The following is a 23260-nucleotide window of genomic DNA, read 5'->3' as shown; positions in this document are numbered from 1 at the left end:
GCACCGTTCGGATTTGCTGCTTTGCAGTGCTCTCAAAGTATAAATTATTTCAACTTTGACCTTTCGAAAGCGCAACCAATGACATAACAGCATGTCATTACCTATTGACGGGAAATAGCTTCCTTGCCACCCTTGATGACGTTTACCTGCGCTGCACTTTGCTCTGCGTCCTACCTAGCGGTGCGCAGAGAGCAAACCACGTATCATGTGTAGGCAGCTGTATATTAGTGATTTTGTCCCAGACTTGTTGCTGCACCAGTAAATTCCCTAAAACCACTCAAGTATTGCATTACCTGACTAGTTGTCATGGTTAATGCTAATAAATAACTTTTCTAATCAGGGTCACTCTATGTTGACAGCAGCTATTTGCGATAACCTATAACCATATTACATATTAATATTAATGTGAGCAAAAGATTTATATGCAATACTTGAATTAATAAATAATTTTCTTACCATTAACCCAAAATTTACTTTAGTCTGGCATGTTCTGCGAAATATGAAAAAAAATGACGTCAACTCTGCAACTCCGACAACTCTCCGAGTTGTTGTTCGGACCTGAGGGGGAGTTTGCGTGAATTCTCCAAGTTGGGAACTCCATTTTTTCAAATATTCCAACATCACATTTGTCCCCCTGTGTGCAGCTGTCTGAGCTCCGCCAAACTATATATTTGATGGCATTAACTCCTCATTAAGTACACTTAACCCAACTCTGAGTACAGCCCTGTTCCTGCAGTCTATCCTTCTGTCCTTTAGAGCAGTCATCACTCGTCTCTGAGAAAACTGTCCCATTTGTCTCTTCAATGTCAACTCCATTCAGCTCATTTCCACTTTATTAATCCCCATGGAGACGATGGATTTGAGGGCAAACAAAGTTCTTCAAACAGCAATCAGCCAACAGGCATTAAGGATAGACTGAGAGAGAGACGGATGAGAAAGACGACTGATGTTGAAATTGTGTTGAAGAATGAAGTATGGTAGTATTTAGAGCAGGGCTGCTAAGACTACAACCTACAGGCCAGATTGTTTTTTGCCCTTGAGAGAGATGCCTAACTGGTGAAATAATAGATGGGAGGCTGAGGGATATGTGGCCTACTGCCTGTTCAGTCTCCGAGCACTGGATGCAATGTAAAGATGTGTTATTGTGTGCTTGATTTATTCTGTTATGATGTTGGGTAGTGTTTGGTTCAGAAGCCTTTAGCTGCTTCGTTCCACTACAATCTAAAGTTAGCATACTGCTAACTATTAAGCAGCTACATGCTAACGTGGCATAGCTGTAAAATTCCGGTTGTGTAATATTTGTTTTTGAAGCCTTTAGTTGTGATTTTTCGTGGTACAAAGTCCTACTATATACTCCATTGCAGTAGCTCCAGCTTCAACTAGTGAAACACGGAGTGGAGTGGAGGCTCCGGATTTTCCAGGAAGTATGCTGGCCAATCAAAGCAGACTGGGCTTTTTCAGGAGGAGGGCTTAAAGAGACAGGCACTCCTTACAGAGCATCTCATACAGAGGGTGAATACAGGTGCAGCAGCCATGAGCAGTATGAGAAAAAGAAAGTGTTTTTTTAACATTAAAGCATGTAAACATGTTCTAGTACAAACAGAAAATACAAGTATAATCCTGAAAATGCTATATAATAGTTGCCCTTTAATGCTATCTTTATCTGGAGCACAAATTACACAATGTTCAAGCACAACTGCCTCCATCTATTCGCCTTCACTAAAATGTCTCTTGTTTTTATAGACAGCAGGCAGTCTGCCCTAGATTTTTTTCTTTGTCTAGACGGCAGAAAGCAGGGAGGGCTGCAGACACTTAGAGGGGTGATGGGACACAAATTGCAGTGGCTGGCATTTAAATAAATCTTACACAAGTGCCATAGTAGCCAATGCGCACTGTTTATTTCCAAGTGTTAAAAAGTAGAAACTAATATTTACATAACAAGTTCTCCAACCACAGCATAATTTTTTCTAGTTGATGTGAACCAGCCCCTAATGTCTTCCGATATTTAGACACCTGTTTTGAATGTTATCACTCCACTGAATGGGCGTGTGGTTATCAGCCTCATGGATATGGGTTCGAAGGGGCCTGCTACACCTACCAGTCGGTTCAGAAGGCTGTTATCATCTATTCACTTTTTAGCGCTTTAGAGTCCCATTGTGAATTTAACAAAACTAACATTACTTGGTTATGCTTAGGCGACAAAACTATTTGGTAAGGTTTAGGAAAAAAGTCAGGGTTTGGGATAAAATACTTACATTTGTGGCACACAAACACCGTTCTCCCTGGTGAAAGTCTGGTGTGGGTTTGACCATGCATGACGCCCTCTGTAAGTGGACTTTCGCTCTTTATACGTCTCCTGACCGTTGATGTTCTTCATACTATGTCATCTTACAGCACCGTGGTCGAACAGTTTCTCTGAGCATCTGATGTGTTATCCAGCTTAGCAATAGATGATAACGGCCAACTAGCCAACATTTAGTCTGATAACATTTGAAACGGGTGGTTTAGACACAAACATTTATTGTTATACTTTAGGGGAAATTGTAAGGAAAATAAATGCATAGAAACACCTCTATTATTCATGAATTTTACACTGCTGTCCCCCTGATTCCGTCCTGACTCTTCTCTTTTCAGATCCGGCGGCAAGGTGGCATCCAGCTGCTGGTGGACTTGTTGGACCACCGGATGACCGATGTGCACCGCAGCGCCTGCGGAGCCCTGAGGAACCTGGTGTACGGCAAAGCCAACGACGACAACAAGATTGCCCTGAAGAACTGTGGAGGCATACCAGCTCTGGTGCGACTGCTCCGGAAGACCACAGATGTGGAGATCCGAGAGTTGCTCACAGGTAAAAACCACAATTTACAAATGCTTTGATGATACTGAATGTGCAGCAGGGATTGAGATCACACTATCAGGGAACCAGGAATTTTTCTAACGTGTCTTTCCGTGCGTTCATGGACACCGGAAAAACATTTTTCCGAGTGAAAACGTCATCATTCAAGTCACTTCCTCTGGGAATCAGAGGTGGGAAACTCGGGCTGGATTTTTCTAACCGAGTTTCCCAGTTGGTGACGTGTTGTTGACAACTGACGTTTGATGTAGGCGACTTTGGTTCACTGAGCATATTTCAATGACAATAAACCGTTTATTGTGGACAAAGAAACATACTGCCAACATTGTCTGCCAAGAAACATACACAGACATAACATGTTTCAAATTATTCATAAATAGGCCTATGTATAAAAAAAACAACACCTTATCCGTGTCCTTTCCCGTTGGTTGTCCTGCAGATAACACAAACAAACACCTGTCCATGTGCTGTTTCTATACTCGTATAAGAAAACAGCAGCAAATCTTTTGTTATTGTGGCCTCCATGTTTTCACACACCTGATGCTCTAGGCTACGGCCAACCGTTGGTGGCAGTCATGCAACAAGTTGTTATGCCAAACGCCAATATAACAGAAGAAGAAGAACACGCATCCCGACTGTGAATGCTGGCAGTCGGAAAAACAACGTAATTACGGGGGCGGTCCCTGTTATTCCCAGGTGGCATGAACGCAGCATTTTGTTTGTGTGTCTGTGTGCACCTGTGTGTTCACATACTGAAGATGTTCATATGCACTCACACAAAGACACCTTTTCCTGCATTAACACTGCAGCTGGTAATACTAAAAGTCCAGCATTGAAATTACCTTTTCAGGTGCAGAAGTTTCTAACAATTACTTATCATGATAAAATGGCATATTTAACAATGAATGAAACTTTGAAGCCAACAAAATAGATGAATAAACAAAGGATTTAGTATTTCCTCAACACAGATTCCTAAAACAGCATCTAGAAATTTCTGAAATATCTGTAATTTCTTAATAATTCCCTAGGAGGTTTCCAGGCAAGAACTATATAATTTAATAAGAATTACAGAGAACACAAGAGATGCAGTTATTACGGGGACTTTTGACTAATGACCTACATACATTCTTCTTACATACTCACATACGGATACATATGTTGCCTGTCATGTACAACCACACACACTCATATAAGGAACATTCACTAAATATGTGAATATTTGGCTATACAACACACAAAAAACACTGCACTGCACTGCACTGCACACACAAACACACACACACACACACACACAAACACACACACATACACACAAAAGGTTTGTATTCTCTGTCAGTTAACACAAATATCATCCACATTGTAAAAAAGTCTATCCAGGATTGATTAATTTGAGGTTTTAAACCCACTGAGGTCTTGGTTGTAAACTCTCCACCAAAGGGATTAAAGGATTACCAGTAGGGCCCCTACCAGTGTTTGTTTTTACAGCTTTTACTTTATATATCCTGGCAATCCCTTTCTAATTGGCATTCACACTGATGGCCACGGCAAAAGGACTTTTACCTCTGGAGGGGAATGGAGAGACGACAGAGCTAAAAGAGGAATACCACTTTTCAAACTGATCTACATCCAGAATCCTCTGGGGGTTTATTCCAATCCTGTAGCCAAATGAGAAAAATGGATTTCTCTTACCAGCACCCACGCTCATGAAAACATCTCTGCTGTAGGCCTGTCAGTAGCAGGATATTTCAGTCATGTCAGAAAGCAAGATTTTAGTTATTTGTGCTTTCTAAAACAGTTGTGTTTTAGGGTGATGTGGGGAAAAAAAGTGAAGTTTGGAGACCCTACATATACTAACTCTAGATGGGATCCGTATGAATGTAGGGCCAATTGTGATTTGGCATCAGTACTGCCCAAATTGGGCCAAATCTGTTCCATTCTGGGCCAGTTGGTGCTGACAATCTGTAGATAAAACCATACAGTGTAAGCTGTTTAATCATTTTAAACATTCAAATTCAAAAATGTATTTGTTACCATGGAAACTAGAAAGTTCTTCATCAACAGATGGAGTCCACTGATGGATCTGTTGACATGCAAGTTCAGTTACTTCTTATCTGCGGACAGGAAGTCCTAAAAGTATAGAAAACATTTGAAATGACATTTTAACCTCTGCTGAAAATGCATGTTAACAATGTATCTCCATGACAACCAGACAATCTGTGAGATGAATGTTTAATGCAGTTAAAAAGCAAAAAAAAAAACTACTAAGTGGACCTTGAGGAATAGTTCTGTCAATCTATTTAAAATAAACATTTTAGATTTTTTCATCAAGAATTGGGACCAAACAAATCTAAACAATGAGGAAAGGGTCAAGTTGCGTGGTCTACTAAGTGAGTTATTTTATAATCCCATTCATTGGGTTTCAGTGCAGAGCCACAGATTATTAGAGATAATCTCATTTTTATAAAGTTCACTGTTCTCCAGGCCTCCCTAAAGTCAATGATCCCCTCATTCCTTCATCCATTATCTCATCCAAATGAAGCGTATATCCACTATTTCTTTTCCTTTTCCATACAAACTGACCGTTTCTGTTTTGATACAGTAACACAAAAAATTATGTTATCACAGGATTTTGGGGGTGGCCTAATTTCGCATTGCCAGACCTTCCTCCACAGCACTGCAGAGGAGGGTCTGGCTAGTCCACACCGCATTCTGCGATGGGAGAGAAACGTGCTCTGGTCTATTGCCATTTAGACCATGCCAGAGACGTCACTGCTTATGTCCCGTCTTGCGAGCTCTCTTAAACCAAACTGTCCCTGTGTCCCACAAAGGCTGCCCTTGAGCCTTTATGCACTCCCCTAATTATTTACAGTAGTACTTCACATCAGGGTGACATCAGATCGTTCTGGGGGACATTTCTAAAAGTATTGGTGGTAATATGAGACAATCATGAATGAACAAACCAAAGCTTATCAGGAAAGAAAAATTGAGAGGTATCCTCACATTTCCCACATACAATAACATTTAGTGTGGAGTACAGTATGACCCACGTGTGCTCTGCGCATGTATGTACTGCATGTATGTTTATATGAGTGTTGTGGTGAGTTGTAGTTTAGGCTTAGCAAAGATGGAAATAAAAGGTTTTTTGTATGCTGCTAGAGTCTTAAAGAAGATTACCATATATATTAGAACAGCAAGGCACGGAGCACAGAAATCCCTCCTGTCACAAATTAATCAGCTGAACGACCGGCCGGACGCGGACAGACCGTGCTTTTTTTTTTTTTTTTTTTTTTTTTTTTTTTTTTTTTTTTTTTTTTTTTTTTTTTTTTTTTTTTTTTTTTTTTTTCTCTCAAAGACCCAGAGGAAATAACTCTCTCTCTCCCTATTTCTCAACCTCTCTCGCTCTCTCTCTCATCCCCACTATGGTTGGGTTTTCGTAATTTGGTCTTCCCTTCTCTTCCTGTCGGTCTCCTGTCCTCTTTGCCTTTCTCCTCTTTTTCACTCATCTCTATATCGCCTGCCCTCTCTGACTCTCTCTCTCCCTCTGGTAAGCATTTTGAATCAGGATCACAGTAGGAAGTCAAGCTGGCTGCCTTGCTAGCTACAGATTCAGTAACGCCTGCACACACACACACACACACACACACACAGACACACACACACACACACACACACACACACACACACACACACACTCTCTCTCTCTCTTTCTCTTTCATGCTACAGTTTGCTTGATGGAACAAAACGTAACAAACAAGGTTGTTGCCCTCTGCTCTTCAGTCTCTCTCCCCCTTTTTGGTTTACAATTGCGCTCTCTTTTTTCTTCCCTGTTCAGAACTAAAAATGATTATTTAAAGGAAATGAAGCTGTTTTAAAAGAACAGATATTAGCTTTACCTCTGCAGTATACAGCAGATCTGATACTATATACCCGTTTACATGCAGCCGTCAAAATAGGATTGTTCCAGTTTTCCACCAATGGCAGACTTGTTTGACCGTGACAACACAGCCTCCCTCTTTCATTCCTTCAACCGCCTTCTTGAAAAGGTCGATCTTGCGATTACGATACATGTCCAAAGAATGCTCCTAAAACCTAAATAATACTGAAACCATGCCTAATCTGAAAATACTACATTCAAAATAATGCCTAATTCTGAATATCCAAACAGAGTATGCTGTTTACATGATACGTATCAAATTTGGAATATTGTCATTCTCTGAGTTTAATATTAGTGTGCATGTAAATATAGTCAATGTCCCCAGTCTGCATTTTTTTTGTACAGTATGTAAAGGCTGTTGAGACCACAGGTCAGACCTGTCTGCTCCAAGTTACACTTCTGCATTAACAATTTTTATTATATGCCCAAAATGCCACCGTGCCTGTAGAGGCAGTAATGTGATGTTTATACATAGATATTAAATTAAACAACTTAAAACCCAATTCTGTTGCAGAATTTTCCTGGAAAGCTCTATTTGACGTTTAGAATGTAAAAGCTTTCAGGATCTGGATATAGGTTGCAACACTATTGCTTTACAAAGCAACAACGTGAAAATGTTCTTATCTACAGTTATTGATCATTGCTTGAACTAGTAACTGATTTATGAAGTACTGTATTGATTAATTAGTTTAAAAATGCATTAAGATTCCGAAACGAGCAATTACTATCCCCCCCAAAAAAACTTGAAATGCAAACACACCGTGAAATCTTCCCCTCTCTGACTCACAGAGGGTATTGCTTTCTTTAATGTCTTTATTGCCTTTAAAAAATCTGCATGTCATCAGTAGCTGTGGTTCCACTTGTCATTACAATGCAACTTTTGTATCAAGTCCCAGCAGCACACATCATCGTAAGTGACAGGTCTGAGTTGCTCACATTGGTGTCAGCTCTTCAGAAGCAGATGTAGAAGTTGTTGTCACACTGTGATGGGAACCCTCCGCAGTCTGGATGCAATCCTGTCACAATGCTCATCCAGCTTAGGCTAAGCAAAAAGATGGAGAGCGACATCTCGAAAGAGTAAGGAAAACGCAGATTAAAAGGGGAACTGCAATACAAACTGTATGTTGTTTACAAAATTAAAACAGTTTAGGATTTTTGTCACAAAGTCATCCAGCTCGCACACATAGTGCTACGTATAGTACAACCATGAACTGTAATGAAAATGTAAATGTAAATGAAAAACTGATAATAGCCTATATCTTTATAATAGAAATGTATTAAGCCAATAAACAAAGAAACTAAAAGAATAAAGGGAAAATATCACAAAAAGATTTGTATTTGGGCATCAACATACAAAAAAAGCTGCATACAAACATGCAGCAGCTGTGTTTTCTTAATACTGTGCTCATTAACTTTTTAGTTCATTGAAACAGAATTTTAATGCAGTTTTCCAGTAAAAGGTTTTAAGGCTCAACCTGTTTCATAATTGCAGGTAAATAAAATGTTCTCACCAGACTGAAACTCATCGCAAGTGATTATGTCCAAATGTGTTACCTTAGTTTATCAGTGTGTCTGCCGAGCTGTCTTTTCTTTCTGCTTTACAAAACTAGATAAAAACAGATATGATGTCTGAATGAATTAACACATATCACAGCGCTTGAAACTAAACCGCAACGTCCTGGGTTCAATTCCAGCTTTGGGATCATTTTTGCATGTCATACCCCTCTCTCCCCCTTGTTTCCCCTCGGCTTCGAACAGTGTCATTTGTCAAATAAAGGCCAAAAAGCCCAAATAAATCCCCTGCAAAAAATAAGTACAGGTATAGAGCTTTTTTTATTCCTTTGCAAAACAAATCTGGTTGACCTTGATGTGATTCACAGTATACTGTGTAGATACACTGTGTCCTGTTTTGAATGACAGTGACATTAAAGGACCCAAACTGAGTAAACACGATTCCACGCTATGGCCGAGGCTCATTAACACAAAGCTGTAGGCCTGTGTGTGCCAAGTAATTAACAGTGATCGATGTTCACCTCATTATGAAAACAGAGTAAAGCTTACGCCTGGGCTTCTAGTTTGACGACAATACATGTGGGCAGAAATTGATAGCTACCAAATAAAGCTTTTCCTCTCAGATGCTTGACACAATGTCAAAAGTGCTGCTGGAGGTATAAGGTGCTATTAGTTGTGTATACTATCAGTAGTTGCAATGTGGAATGATTTAGCATGTAACAGACATCCAATTGACATCCCCCCCCCAACTTTACTCCCAACCAGTACACACTTAACTTGAATGCCTTTGTAAATGTAAAGTCCAGCAAATTGTGGGAAAACCAAACAAACAACAACCTCTTTCTAAAAGTCTCATATACAAGGGACAGGAGTCCACAAAAATACATCAGGAGAATAATAATAAAAATAAAAAAAAGAGATCAAGAGGCAAACAAAGATATGTTGCAGAGGAGAGAAATATGACAGGGGAATGAAGATACAGTGCAAATGAGAGATGTGAAATGGCTTCAGAGACAAAGAGAGACAGGCAACATATTAATTTCCTCTTCCTCAATATAACTGCTGAAACTCAAGGCTGAGGCAATTAACCTCCTTCATCCGTCATTCACTCAGGGTGTGTGTGTGCGTGTGCGTTCATAGTGCAGATCAAAGATAAAATCCTGCTGCCTTTAAGCTCAGGGAGATGATGTCATTCTTTGCACAGCAAGAAGTGACTCTGGCAAACAGCTGACTTTACTCACGATGATAATAAAATAATCCTTTTATTTTAGCCAAATATAACATATGGTTATTACTTAGTAAACCACAGTGCTTTGACTTGTAAAATGGATGCATAATATGCACATTCTCCTCAGTAGGAGATTTCCTTATTATTATTATTATTATTATTATTATTATTATTAAATTGTGCTGGTTAATTATATACATATTTTAGTTTCCTCAGAGCAAGTTTACTCTGCGGACCATAACTGAAAACAACAACAAAAATGTTAATCATATTCTTTGATTGCCAAAGCCATTCATTTTATTCATTGCATTTGTTTCTGATGATGCGGATTTAAACAAATTAGAAAAGTCAGAGTAGTTAGCATGTTTACAGGATATAGTTAATATGTGACAGTCTCAAAACAATGGCTAATGATGCTTGTGTAAGTTACGTAACATCCAAACGTATTTTACCCCAACCCCCCGATCTTTTCCTAAACCTAACCAAGTAGTTCTGTTGCCTAAACAGGTTCTGCACTGCAGGGCCTTGTGCATGCGCACTTATTGCTCGTGTTGCTTGAGATTCGTAGCCTGGAAATCCAGACCCAAATCCAAAAGATTAAGGGTCTGGCAATGAGTAATGAAAATGGCCCAACTCGAGGGGCGGCAGCAAGCATTGAAAATCTCACTGCACGCATTTAGATAACACTACGACCAATCACGACAATACACGGGGTGACATATCCAGAGCATAGCTACCAGCGGAGCTAACTGGTAGATTAAACTCTTGCCATATCCGGTCGGCAAAACAGCAAAAACGTCCTTCTCGCAAAGGAACGATTCGAGCGCTGTCTTCTGTTCCTCTTTTAGATAAAAAAACAAGTCTAACTCGTTCATTGCAGTGGCCAAAGCCGTTTCAAACAACTGGTGTTCATCTGTAGCCATCTTATAATGTTTACTAATGACGTCAACGTCGCAGCGCTGTCGTCATCTGTTTAGCTCGTGAAGTGTATTAACACCCTATTCTATTCTGCACATTCTATAACTTGTATTTAAGTTATATCTGAACTATCTATATGCATGAGTATTCAAATGAACTTTACCCCATTTCCACAGGAAACTTTCATAGGAAACATCTGGAAAGCGTTATCAGTGGGGCCCCCAAGATAGAGATGTCTTTGTTGAATAGAAGGCCAGTTGGCTTGTAGCCACTGGTCAATTATTGATCCCACCCTAATTTATGAAGTATAGATATGCTTCTTCACACAAAGAACTTTAGAGTGATTTCAGAGAATCTGGGTGAGGTCCTCTCCGGGCTCCTCAGAGCCTGTAAATTGATGCTGAATTCTTTGATGTAAATAAACTTTTATAATCAAGAACAGCGTCAGCGGATTCCTCTCCATACAGCATTACACCATCGATACTACATACACCACACTCGCCTCTGGCCCGCCTATATCAGATACACCGATGTGATTGGTGCATCTTGGCTACAAGGGCATAGTTAATGAGCATCATTACTGAATGCCAGTTATCACTGAGTGACTCGCTGAGCAACTTCAAATTGTGCTCTCGCGAGAACTCTGGATTTCCAGGGTATGAGATTCGTAGGATAACGCATAAAACAATTGTGCATGACTTTTGAAAGATATCATATGAACCGTTGTATGAGGATACCTTGTTCAGACATACATATCCATGCAAGATCTATGCAGAGAAAATGGACTCTCTCCTAATATTTATGGCACAGTATAAATTTTTTTAATCTAAGAATTTAAATGTTAAGGGTTGGTATAACAACGCTTTTCTGCAACACATTTTCTGACTTAATGTAGGGTGCTTCTTTAACAAAGTGGACTGTGGCTTATAGCCAGAGTAAGTTAACAGCGTATTGAAGACCCAGAGATAACATATAGTAGACCTTCTCATTTAACTTTTGGTAAGACACCAAACAAGCTAACGAAATGTCAGAGCGTTCCTTTAATAGTTCAGTTGGGGAAAAACAGTATGAGAAGTCTTTCATAGCAGCATTCGTTGACTCACAGATGTGGAAATCAAGGTCAGCTAGAATTATTACGTGTCACATCATAATGTCAAGGTTATCAAAAACCCAGCACGCCTTCTTGGCCCTCTTGTGCAGCAGATAAGATGAGACAGAGCGAAGACACATGACAGGCCCAGCTAATTACCGCCATGAAGCCAGAAGCTAGTTATTTAGAATCTTCTTCTGACCACAAACACTGACACTGCCGCCTTAACACCCCGCATAAACACACCGAGTCCAAACGGCTGACGGAGTTAAGACTGATTTGTCGAGGTGGCTTAGATGCACACGCACACGCGCACGCACACGCACACACACACACACACACACACACACACACACACACACACACACACACACACACACAAAAGAACAAAGTCATACAAACCCACAAAGACAGATAACAGAAGCTGTAATTACACAGTCGCTGTTCAGCCGAGGGTGAACAACACAGCAGTTAAGAGAGGACGCTTTATTCCAAACACACAGATCTAAGGATAGGATGTTTTCCCTCTATTACAGCTATCATTACAGCCATAGAGGAGAAGGGTAGATATGTGCAGATGTGACTAGACGTGTACACTCTCCAGTGCGCACATATAATTATATGAGCACATACATTAGGACATACAGTAGACACTTTGGAAGACGAAGGTCAACGACAATTATTATGTGTTGCCTCATTCCTCAAGGTTATCACAATTGGTGTGTATAAGTGTTTATATGTGTGTTAAACCACTCAAGACATAAAAGTGGTTTGCAGCAAAATGGGATGATTTGCCTCTTACCCTCTCTGTCCTTTTGTGTGTGTGTGTGTGTGTTTGGGAGATTCTCTAGAGAGGGAGAGCTTTTGTCTATTCAACGGCCAATTGTGTGTGTGTGTTTGTGGCAAAAAGAGTGAACAGTAATTGGTAGGCAGGAGAAAACTCACTCCATTTTCTTGGTTGGCTGGTCACTGTATCTGCAATCCAGGTGAGGATTAAAAGCAGCAGAGAGGTGCAGTGGAAATTTGTTTAAGTGATTTACTGCCTTTAGTACTTCTGTTTTAAAGTTATGCTCATTTCTAAATGAATGACTGCAGCACTGTGTCGCAATAAATTAAAGTTTATGTTTTGAAATAGTAGGCAAGTAACACATAGCATGCCCTGTGGACAAAAAGTGAGTGTTTACAGGACTACATATTGCATGGGAGTTTTGACAGTCTGGTCATTTGCCATCACCATATCTAAACCCATAAAAGAGAGACAGCTAATGCCAACTCAACCTTCATAATAATGTGGATGACCACAACACAGAGGCTGCCATAGAGCTCATCAGTGTGGTTCCAGAAGTGCAAACTCCAATTAATTTGATTCCTAAGGATTTTCATTATTAAGCCATAATGTCTAAACCATCCCAAGTGCTTCTGTAGAAGCCACAAGTACGTATAACATCAACCTTGTTTTAAGAAAAACATGTTTTAATTGCCAAGTGAAGGAGTACCACCACCCACAATCCTAAGGGTGACAGCGACGTCTCTGATTGGTGGAGCTCACTGTTACCATGGAAATGTTTACCTCATCTGCGAACCCGCGAACGGCTATAGTGAGCTGCTACAATTGAAGTCTATGATTGTGTATGTACACAGTCTTGTACCCTTTTTTTGAAACATCCAACATGGCATTATGACTTTGCGTAAACATACACGCCACTTTCCTAAAGCCAAATGGCGTGTTATCTGTACGCATTTTGAGCTATCCACGTGTATGTCTACGCTGTACGCAGCGGATGTAAACATACACACCACGTGGTGTCACCGCGTGGCGTCTTATCGCGAGAACGTGCCATACTATCGCGAGAACAACGTCACATGCGTGTAAAAAAATAAAAAATAAAAAGGTTGGGTTTAGGAAAAGAACATTGGGAAAGACTTTAGTAACACACAAAAAATGACAAAAAAACGACAAAAACACGACGGTGACCAACATCACACGCTTAAGAAAACAATAAACGGTTGGGTTTAGGAAAGAAACATTGGGGAAGGCTTAAATAAAAAAAAATTAACAAAGAAACGGTTGAAAAACACCACACGCGAGACGTGATCCCGGATCCACCACCCCCCCCAACCAACCTCCCTCTGCAGACTTACGTCCTTTGATACTACTCGCTACAGCGAAAATTCACACGTAATGTAGGTCAATGGCAGCCAAACGGCATTGATAAACACGCTAAAAAGCGATTATGCGTCTTGATAACACGCAAAAACCGCATACGAATTGGCATTGTCATACATACGCCACTTTATGAGATCAGTCTGAAACATCAATGGAGGTACTGAATGGGGAAAATCACAAAAGTGGTTGAGTGCCCTGTCTGCATTGGAAATGGGAATGTGTTTGGTTGTGCAGATTGACATCGCCTGCTTGTGATCGCCCTGCGCATGCATTTTCAGCAAATATCTGTATCAATTTTTTAATATATGGCGTACACTATAAAACATCACTTCTGTTTGATATGTTTCTCAATTGTTTATTTTTTTAAATGGGGTTCAGCTTAAGGACACTAACAAGTGCAGGAGGGGCTGGGAATCAAACCACCAAACCTGCTATTAGTGGACGACCCGCTGAGCATAAGCTGCCCAAGTATAGTATCTTACCTGCATGTCTTGCGCTGTGGGAGGAAACCGGAGCACATGGAGTAAACCCAAACAGACACATGGGGAAAACATGCAGACTCTCCAAGACCCTTTCTGTGAGAAGTCGATGCTAGCCACTGAGTCACAGTGCTGCCCTAAAAGGTGTAGCCCTAACCAATCTCACTCCTCATGCCTAAACCTAACTAATAAAGGCAATGAACTCTAGCCTATCACAGGTAGTGTTGAACGGGTCATCACCTTCCCCATCCTTGGCAGGAACTTTAGGGAGGTGACGGGCGTGGCCTGATTTTTCTCCCTTGGCACTGGAGACTACTGGAGATGGGAGGAAGGGAGGCGGACTTCAGCTTGCCTTCAGACTCAGACTGACGCTCGCAATTTAGTGGGAAGCGAACAAACGCTACGGTGTGCCTTGATATGTGCCCAGACTCATACGGGTCGTTTGATTTGTCCTCAGAGGGAGACTGGGGCAGTTTGGAAATAGGGGGCAAGTGGATGTGCCTGTACTCCCACTTGAGCTTCATCAGTTGATCTGTCAGCCTTTTGTTCTCCTCTTCCACTTCCTTGCTCTTCGCCTCGTACACTGCGAGGAGTCCATGTGATGCCATTACCATTTTTTTCAGGTGTCTGTTGTCCCTCTGACACTCGTGGTACTTCTGTATTGCGCCATCTGGCCGCCGTGTCAACTTGCACTTCAGCTCCTCGATCTCCTTGTTCTTTTTCAGAAGTTGTACGTCTTGAGTTTTCACAGAGAGCAGGTTCTGGCTGTGCTGGTTGTACATCAGCTTAAGATAGGAATTGAGATGTCTCATTTTACACCTAGTTCTCTCTCGGCGTGAACTGGCTGCATGCCGCTGCAGTATTGTGATTTTGACGTCATGCTCAAGCTGAAGTCTCTTGTTCTTCAGCCTGAGAGACTTGACTGTATCTGCATATTCCCTGACCGTTTCTTCTAGCGTGGCCTTCTCAGCATCGTGGAGGTTTAGCATCCGTTTCTGCTGCACAGCTTGTTCGTTGTACTGCTGCACCTCGTGTTCCAACTTCTCCTTCTCTGCCGCGATCTTGGCCAATTTTTTCTCTGCCAGCTGATGGTCCTTATCAGCCGAAACTATAGAAAACACCTGTGCCATCTTGGTTTCTGCCAGCTTCTCCCTCACTTTTTCCAGCTGGTACCTCAGAGAACCCAATTTCCTCTTTACCATGACCAGCTCTGTGCTCTTTGAATCGGCTTCACGGCCCTTGCCTTTCAGTTTGTTATGCAGTTTTCTAATTGTTTTGTTCATCCGACCCATTTCCTTCTGAGCCTCAAAGAAATTTTCCGTGACGAGTTTATTCTCAGTCCTGACACCCTCAATCTGGATTGTTAGCCGTCTTTGCTTGCTATCTGACTCATTAATCAGATTTCTAACATTCATCATCTCCATGTCTCTGGCCATAGTGTGCTTGGCAAGCTCTCTCTCCTTATTTTGGAGTTTAGTTTTCAGTTCACTGCAGCTATTGAGTTCACTTTCCAGGTTTTCTATGAGCTTACGCTGTTTCTCTGTCTCTTTTTTCAGATTTTCGGAATGCACTGTTAGGGTTTTCTTTTCTTGCTGCACAATGTCCATATCGTTTTCCTGGTTCTTATACAAAATAGTCAAGTTCTCATTCTTGCTTGTCAATATCCCTATCTCCTTTGAAAAGAGATGTATTTCTTTCTTATAGATGTCATTTTGTTTTTTTTGTCTTATAAGTTCATTCTCTTGTCTCTCACATTGTTCTTGTACTGTCTCAAGTCTGTCTTTAAAAGGGGCTAGCTTTTCCACTTCTTCTTTGCAACGTTTTGCATATGATCTCAATTTATTTAACTCATCAAATTTATATCTGTTTCCTTCTTTTGTAACAGTTGTAACAGGGCATCCCTGTCAACTCCTGCACCTGATGATGCAATTTCTGCACACGCAAGATCAAATCTTTCTTCTCCGTGTATGTGTTAATTAACTTTTCTAACTCCTTCTCCTTCTGCTCCCTGAACATTTTCTCCACGGAGAAATTGTTCTGATATTCCTGAGACGACTTCGTGAGAAGCCCAATTATCTCCTCTCACTTTTTCTTCTCATTAGCCCTGTTGGTCTTTTCGTCCCAAAGTTCGTTTTTTACATTGTGTAGGTCTTTCCTTAACTTCTCTATATGCCTGTCCTTGAGAGTGATTTTCTTTTTTAGTATAGCAACCTCCACCCGGTTCCTTTTTTAAAGCGATATCTGCTGTAACTAGTTCGGCGAGCCTTTTTTTCTGCTCCGTGTTTTGGTCCTTTAGCCGTTGCTCGTTAAGTTTTGCCCTGTTAAGTTCACTCTGTAGTTTTTCCATTTTCATAGCTTTAGTGTCAGTGTTTTGTTGCAGCTTCATTGTGTTTGCCGGTTTCAAATGTAATTATTCAATGGATAGTATAATAGTCGTTCCCTGTTTTTCTCTGTGTCACTGGAATTGCATTAATAGGCAACAGATACATGGGTACATGTTTACCTCCTGTCAGCTGAAGTCTTTTGCATGCACTGCAGCCCAAGGAAACTAAATATATGGTAATTAAAACATACATATAGTTTCCTGCAACAGGTCTAGTAAGTTGCTTACCTTTTCCAGTAATTTAAAGTGGCAAGCCTTAAGATTTCAGTTCTGGCTGATTTGGAATTTCTATTTGAGTGGAAACAATGGAATTGTGCTGAGAGTTTGACAGTCTGGAGCACAGAAATAGAATGCATCGCCAGAGCTGAGTTTTGCACAGGTCACCATGGTTACGCATCTTCAACAGGCAAAGAGGCTTTCAGGAAGTGGCGTGGTAATTACAGCTTAGTGCGTCCGAAAAGATACATACTGTTTATTCACAGTCACACAAAAGCATGCTGAATAGTTGATGATATTATGTAATGCATAGTGTGCAATTTTGGACGCAAGGCTTTGATCTACTATCCATTCTGAGGACTCATTTCCTGTTCTCGAACTTTAAAAAAAAAAAAACTTTATTTATTTATTTAAATAAAGCATTTAAATATGATGAGAACATGGCTGCCATATTTCAGCATAACAATACGTAAGGGTTAATGATGTACACAAAATATACAGTATATATAAAAAAAATTGCTTTTTTCAGAGCTTTCCACCACACTGACTGTCAACTGATACACCTGTTATATACCTTGTGTGTATATGTGTATTTACAGTAAAACAAAATGTAATATACACCACACTGCCTCTACCTGACAGGCCAGGCCAGGCCAGGCCAGGCCAGGCCAAAGTCATTCAGTTTCACTTAAGTGGCTGCTGCTGGTGGTCCATAACTACTATGTTACCATATTTTATTGTTGAGGTCTGTTTGTCCACAAGTGGGAAAGAGCTGTGGTCAACTGATGAACAATTGGAAGCAGCAAGTTAAAATATGAAAAACTTTTTCGTCTAAATCGACATTTGGTGTTTTGTAAGTAACTTCAAGCAAACTTCAAACAAACCATGCCCTTTCCTGTTTTTGTTGGTTTTTCAGCAATGGTAATGTGACAGACAGCATGCACAATACCAAGACCCTGAAACTGAATTAACTAAATGAAATTCAGTTATCATTAATTACCCGCTGCCATCTTGGCAGTGCCTGGCTACTCCAATACTGCAGTACTTTGGCTAATCCAAAAATGGAGGTGGAGTGTGGATGCGGGCTGATTGAAGCCTACGTTCTATATTCGCCTCAGCTGGCCCTGTTTAGCACCACGGCTGGTGTGATCAAATAAAACAAGCTAGTCTAGTTTTATTATTCACAGCAGTTATTTTCCTACTGTGACATGTCAGAATATCTTCCGTGAAAAAAGTTTACTAGTTTTGAGAACACACGTTTGAAAGCAGGCTTTTCAGACTGCTGTAAAGTAAATTAGTCAAGTAACTGTCTGTGCTGCTGTGTGTGTTTGATCAAGCTGCTTACTAAAGCCTACTAAATATTTCAAATGTTTTTGCCCCGGAGTTGTCTGGATCTGTCTCTCCTCCTGTCTGCTTCCTCTGTTTTTCATGTTTCTTTGGATTGGTTTTCACTTCCTGTCTCCCTGCTGTCCTCTTTAGGTGTTTTGTGGAACCTGTCGTCATGTGACGCCCTGAAGATGCCCATAATCCAGGATGCCCTTGCCGTGCTGACCAACGCTGTGATCATCCCCCACTCAGGCTGGGACACCTCCCCACATACACAGGAGGATCGCAAGCTGCACCTACACTCCTCGCAGGTCCTCCGCAACGCCACGGGCTGCCTCAGGTCAGTGTCCCAGTCGGTTTCTCCAATGTTTTTATTTCTTATCCAACATTAAAGCTATCGTGTGTAGTTTCTGTCGCCACCATGACGAATTCTAAGTAATGACAACAACACTGTCGTTGCCATTGTTCTATATCTATGGTTGGTGTGTCCACATGATACAAGCCTTCCGTGATCGCGCGGACGACACAATCTTCTGAACATGGCCATACTGAGAAACACAGAGAGAGTTGTGTGGAGCTGATAGTCTTAATTAGCTCTGTAGCAACTCATTTGGCAATGGCTTGAATGTAACGGACGTTCATTAAGATAAAAAAGTTACGCACTAAAGCTTTAAGAAGACAGATACTTTATTTCTAACAGTTTTTTCTTTGTTATCGTATGACGTATTAACCCTCTGAGGACGAAAGACGCAGCGGTGCGTCCAAACAATGTTTTGACAACCAAAAAAAAGCGACAACATTTTATTTCAGACATTTTCTTTACTATTTTAATCATATATTACAGTCCTTTGTGAACCTAAGACTTTGGTAAACTCATTTCAAGCATGGAAACATTCGTACAACACATCATAAGTTAAGGTTTGTTTTCAAAAGAGATTTAAGGAATTTCAAAAAGCGAACATCAACGTTTCAGCATTAGCGCCTAATTATTTCTCTACACATTGCTCCAAAAGAAAATGTGGGCCTCACTATATGGAAAACTGAGTTTGTTTTGAACATTTTGAAATGAAACACATGGGGAGCAGTTATATGCAAATATAAAACTTAAGAAGATAATGATTAGAAGATTATCTGATTTTGTAAGTGTTTCAGCAGAGAAAGGACATATTCACTCCCTTTGCTGCAATGTTTTGCTGTTCACATTCTGCTAATCAGTGTTAGCAACTCTATTTCAGTGAAAGTATCTAACACTTGCTCCAAAAGTTGCTAAAAGTCGCCAAGTGCATAGTGGTGACCTCATCACATATAATTTTTATAATTTATAATTTAAGCTCAGTGGTTGTGTCAGCTGACTACCTGCTGCTCACGGCGCAAGAGGAGAGACAGAGAGATCTTGTGCTGTAGGCAGAAGATCCGTGGACTGTGATTAATCTGAATAGCATGCATTACAATTAATTACAATATAATATATCTTGCTTTTCTGAAGTTGCTAAATTTGTCGCTAGTCGCTTTTTAGAAATAAGGGTCTGTAACGTCACAAAATCTAGAGAGAAAGTCCCAGTGTTGGCAACACTGCTGCTAATACAAACTAAATTTAAACAGAGAACAAATTCTCTTTCACAACAGTCTTGGTATTTTTAGATAGTAGTCTGTGTTATTTTTACCACTGTACACACAGAGAGCTGACAAACTTAGCTGCATTTAAGATGACTCACCACTTGGCTTTAGAGCTGCTGTGGCTTTTCGTTTTACACTTGAGACATGATGCTAGTCATACAGTGCAGTCTGGAAGTAGTAAAACTGTGGCACATATTTTTTGTTGTTTTGGCTCTGTACTTCAGCACGTTGGTTAAAAAGAAAAACAGTGACCATAAAATGTAAGTACTAACTGTCGTGTATATGAAAGCATTGTAGTAGTGTGTGAGAGCATTTCACTTTCACACTCCTCTTGAGGATGTGGGAAAAGTGCAGCACAAGTTGACTGAGAATAGAGGGGTGAGCCTGCCATCACTACCTTTGCATCTCTGTCTGCAAGGCTATCTGGCTTCCTGTGTGTGTGTGTGTGTTTGTGTGTGTGTTTGTGTGTGTGTGTTCAAGACTGCACATGCCTCTAATGGGTATCTGCTTTTATGTGGCAATAATGTGTATCTGTTAGTGTGCATGCACTTTCATATGTGCTACATAGAGAGATGTGTGTTGAAGGGTGTCTAGCTGTGTGTGTGTGTGTGTGTGTGTGTGTGTGTGTGTGTGTGTGTGTGTGTGTGTGTGTGTGTGTGTGTGTGTGTGTGTGTGTGTGTGTGTGTGTGTGTGTGTGCATATGTCTCTCTGTCTATAACTATGCTGTGTGGTCCATTAATCTCAACCACAATACATCTACTCTACCTGCTCTCAGTGAAAACAAACTACAGATATTGGGAGCTTGGGTCCCTTCTAGCACTGTATGTGCGTGAAAATGCACACATCTGCCACTGTGTGTATTTTGATTCTGGTGGTGTGTGTGTGTGTGTGTGTGTGTGTGTGTGTGTGTGTGTGTGTGTGTGTGTGTGTGTGTGTGTTGCAGGAGATAGCTTTGTGTGGATCAGCTCCATAAACTCGAAGGGCTAATTCATCTTTCTCATGCCTCGTTAGGGAATGCTGGAAGTCTGATTAAAGATTGAATATTTCATGGCGGGTTTGGTATATCGCCGGCCACCTGCTCTCTCTCTCTCTCTCTCTCTCTCTCTCTCTCTCTCTCCCTCCATCTCCCATTATCCTACTCACTTACTCATTTTCTCTCCCTCCATCCCGTGCTCTGTCTCCATCTCGTTTTATTACTCCATTTCTTCTCTCTCCATCATATTATCTATCCTTGTATCCCTTTCTTTTTCTGTCTCGCCCTGTTTTCGTCCTCACTGTCTCTCACTTTCACACACACATTTTCTCCCTCTGCTTACTCACTGCTTGTTTTACTCGATGTGCATATGCTGTTGTGCCAACTAACAGGAACTGCTGAAACTTGTGCTGCTAGAAAGCTGAATTTGAATTATGTGCGTTGAGTTTGCAGATGTGACACAAATTCTACAGCAACTAATTGAGTGCCGGTTTGTTCTTTACTGTACATACAAGCTGATTAGAAACACAAAAACATTGAAGTCTGACTCCATCTGCATTCTTTTCTGTTTTTTTAAATGGAAACGCTTAAGAAAAAAGCAGTGACGAAGGTTACCACAGTAAGCTTATCACTAAGGTAATTAATAATGTAATGCCAGCACTAGTTGAGTCAACGTTAGTTGTGCTAAGTTTGGAAATAACGGCACAGAAGCTATGCAACGTACTGCTGTGGACGGCCGCCACGTTAGTTCGGATCCGAAAGTCACACAACATAAACTAGTAAGTACTGTGAGATGGCAATGTAAAGTGGTGAAAATATTCTACATATAGCATACACTTATATTAATATATTTTTTTTTTAGGTGGCTAAAATAAGTTTTGCTGCTGCCCCCCATTTACAGCAGTACACATTGCTGTCTTCAAAGCCACCAGACTCCTTTGACAAAAACAGTAATTTTACCTCACTGAACACGGCAGTGGCTGGTCTACCGCTGCCTTGATTGGTTAGTTAGTTTTATTTTAACACCTTTTCATCCCAACTCGTCACATACTGCCACTTCGTCACTTTGAGGCACTGAGCAGCCCTGCACGTCAAACTGTGACGTAAAACCACTTAGTTAGGTTTAGGCAAAGATTGCCGGTGGGGTTAAATGACACATGAGACACAAATGGATCACCTCCTTCCCATGCAGATTTTTTCGCTCTTACTTCTGGAGCACTTGCTCTGAGAGTCTAATATTGCAGCAGGTGGGTTTACAGTTGAAAGTCCGGTGCGTTTCATACAGATGCTCAAGGCATTCATTTTCAAGTTTACATTATCATTTTAATTAAGTTTCCTGTGGGCTTTCATAGTGTATGTCTGTGCTTGAAACTCTATTCCCACAGGTGCATATGAATCTCTATTCTCTTGCAGCTGTATCCATTGGCTGGTGTGCTAAAGGAAAGTGATTAACTATGTGGGGTAATAATTGTCAGACTAGCTAGATCTGACAGAGCATACTGTAGGCAGCGAGGAGACTGTAGGGTCCCAGTGCTAGCTTCAAGGGGACATATTATGCTTTTCCGTGTTTTCTGTCATATCTATTCAATTCAATGTTATTTATAGTATCAAATCATAACAAGAGTTATCTCAGAACACTTTACAGATAGACTAGGTCTAGACCACTCTATAATTTACAAAGACCCAACAATCTACAATGTTATAATGTTGGATTTTTTTGTGTTGGGATAGTTGAATCGGTTAACAGGTGGTATCCAAAATAAAGGAAATGTGTGAAAGAAAGTGGTATATATATATATAAGTGGTTTAAGAGTACCACCTGCTTTTATTTTTAGTGTTTATCTGTTTATGTCCTTCCTCATATTGCCACGTGACATTTTCCACAACAAGCTGAAAATCAGGCACACACAGTTAGTTTGTTTGTGTTATTGTGTGACTATTGTGGTGAATCCAAACTAACCCTTAAGCAAAAGAAATAGCCGGTGCCAACTGCTTATTTCATATTTATTTATTAATAAAACTAAACTTAATTTTTTTAGTGGACTGTGTCTATAACTTTCATATTGCCATACTTGATGACTGTTTTATAAGTTAAATATAAAGTATAGCACAGCAGCTGTACAACAAAACACCTCGTGCCTTTAAACCACAAATTAGTTTGCAACTAAAATGGTGAAGACAAAAGCAGCTTTTGGAATTTTGAAAGCTTGTTGCCATTTCTCACTGACATTAAGGGCACAAGCATCTCCTAACCATCTTGACATTTAAAGGGCATTACCCTCCAACTCTCTCTTCTCTGTCACACAGACATGCATACATATGCAGTAGCACATATCCATATACAGTACTTCAACATACACATGTGCTCACACACAGGTAAAATGTGTATGTAACTACTGGAAGATTCAAGTTGTGTGTGTGTATTACTTTGCAGAAGTGTGTAGGATATCTGTGTTGCATTTTCAGTTTTCAGTGGGACTGTTCATTGACAAGGTGCACGTGTATGTGTGCGTGACAGGAATGTGAGTTCTGCAGGCGAGGAGGCCCGCAGGAGGATGAGGGA

General features: G+C 40.6%; 1 protein-coding gene across 12 annotated transcripts in view; it reads left to right on the top strand.

Moving 5' to 3' along the window:
* ctnnd2b (catenin (cadherin-associated protein), delta 2b) overlaps window positions 1–23260 on the top strand; it is a 169577-nt gene that overhangs the window by 123280 nt on the left and 23037 nt on the right. For all 12 annotated transcript variants that reach the window (XM_039816120.1, XM_039816130.1, XM_039816125.1 and 9 more), the window contains 3 exons: window positions 2635–2848; window positions 18261–18447; window positions 23216–23260. The exon at window positions 23216–23260 is cut by the window's right edge and continues 73 nt beyond it. In XM_039816120.1, coding sequence (XP_039672054.1) covers window positions 2635–2848; window positions 18261–18447; window positions 23216–23260 — 446 coding nt within the window. The remainder of the gene's footprint in view (window positions 1–2634; window positions 2849–18260; window positions 18448–23215) is intronic.

Source organism: Perca fluviatilis, chromosome 11 (assembly GCF_010015445.1).
Source record: "Perca fluviatilis chromosome 11, GENO_Pfluv_1.0, whole genome shotgun sequence".
Taxonomy (NCBI): domain Eukaryota; kingdom Metazoa; phylum Chordata; class Actinopteri; order Perciformes; family Percidae; genus Perca; species Perca fluviatilis.
Note: the sequence above shows the minus strand (reverse complement) of the source record. Positions and strands in the feature narration are given on the sequence as shown.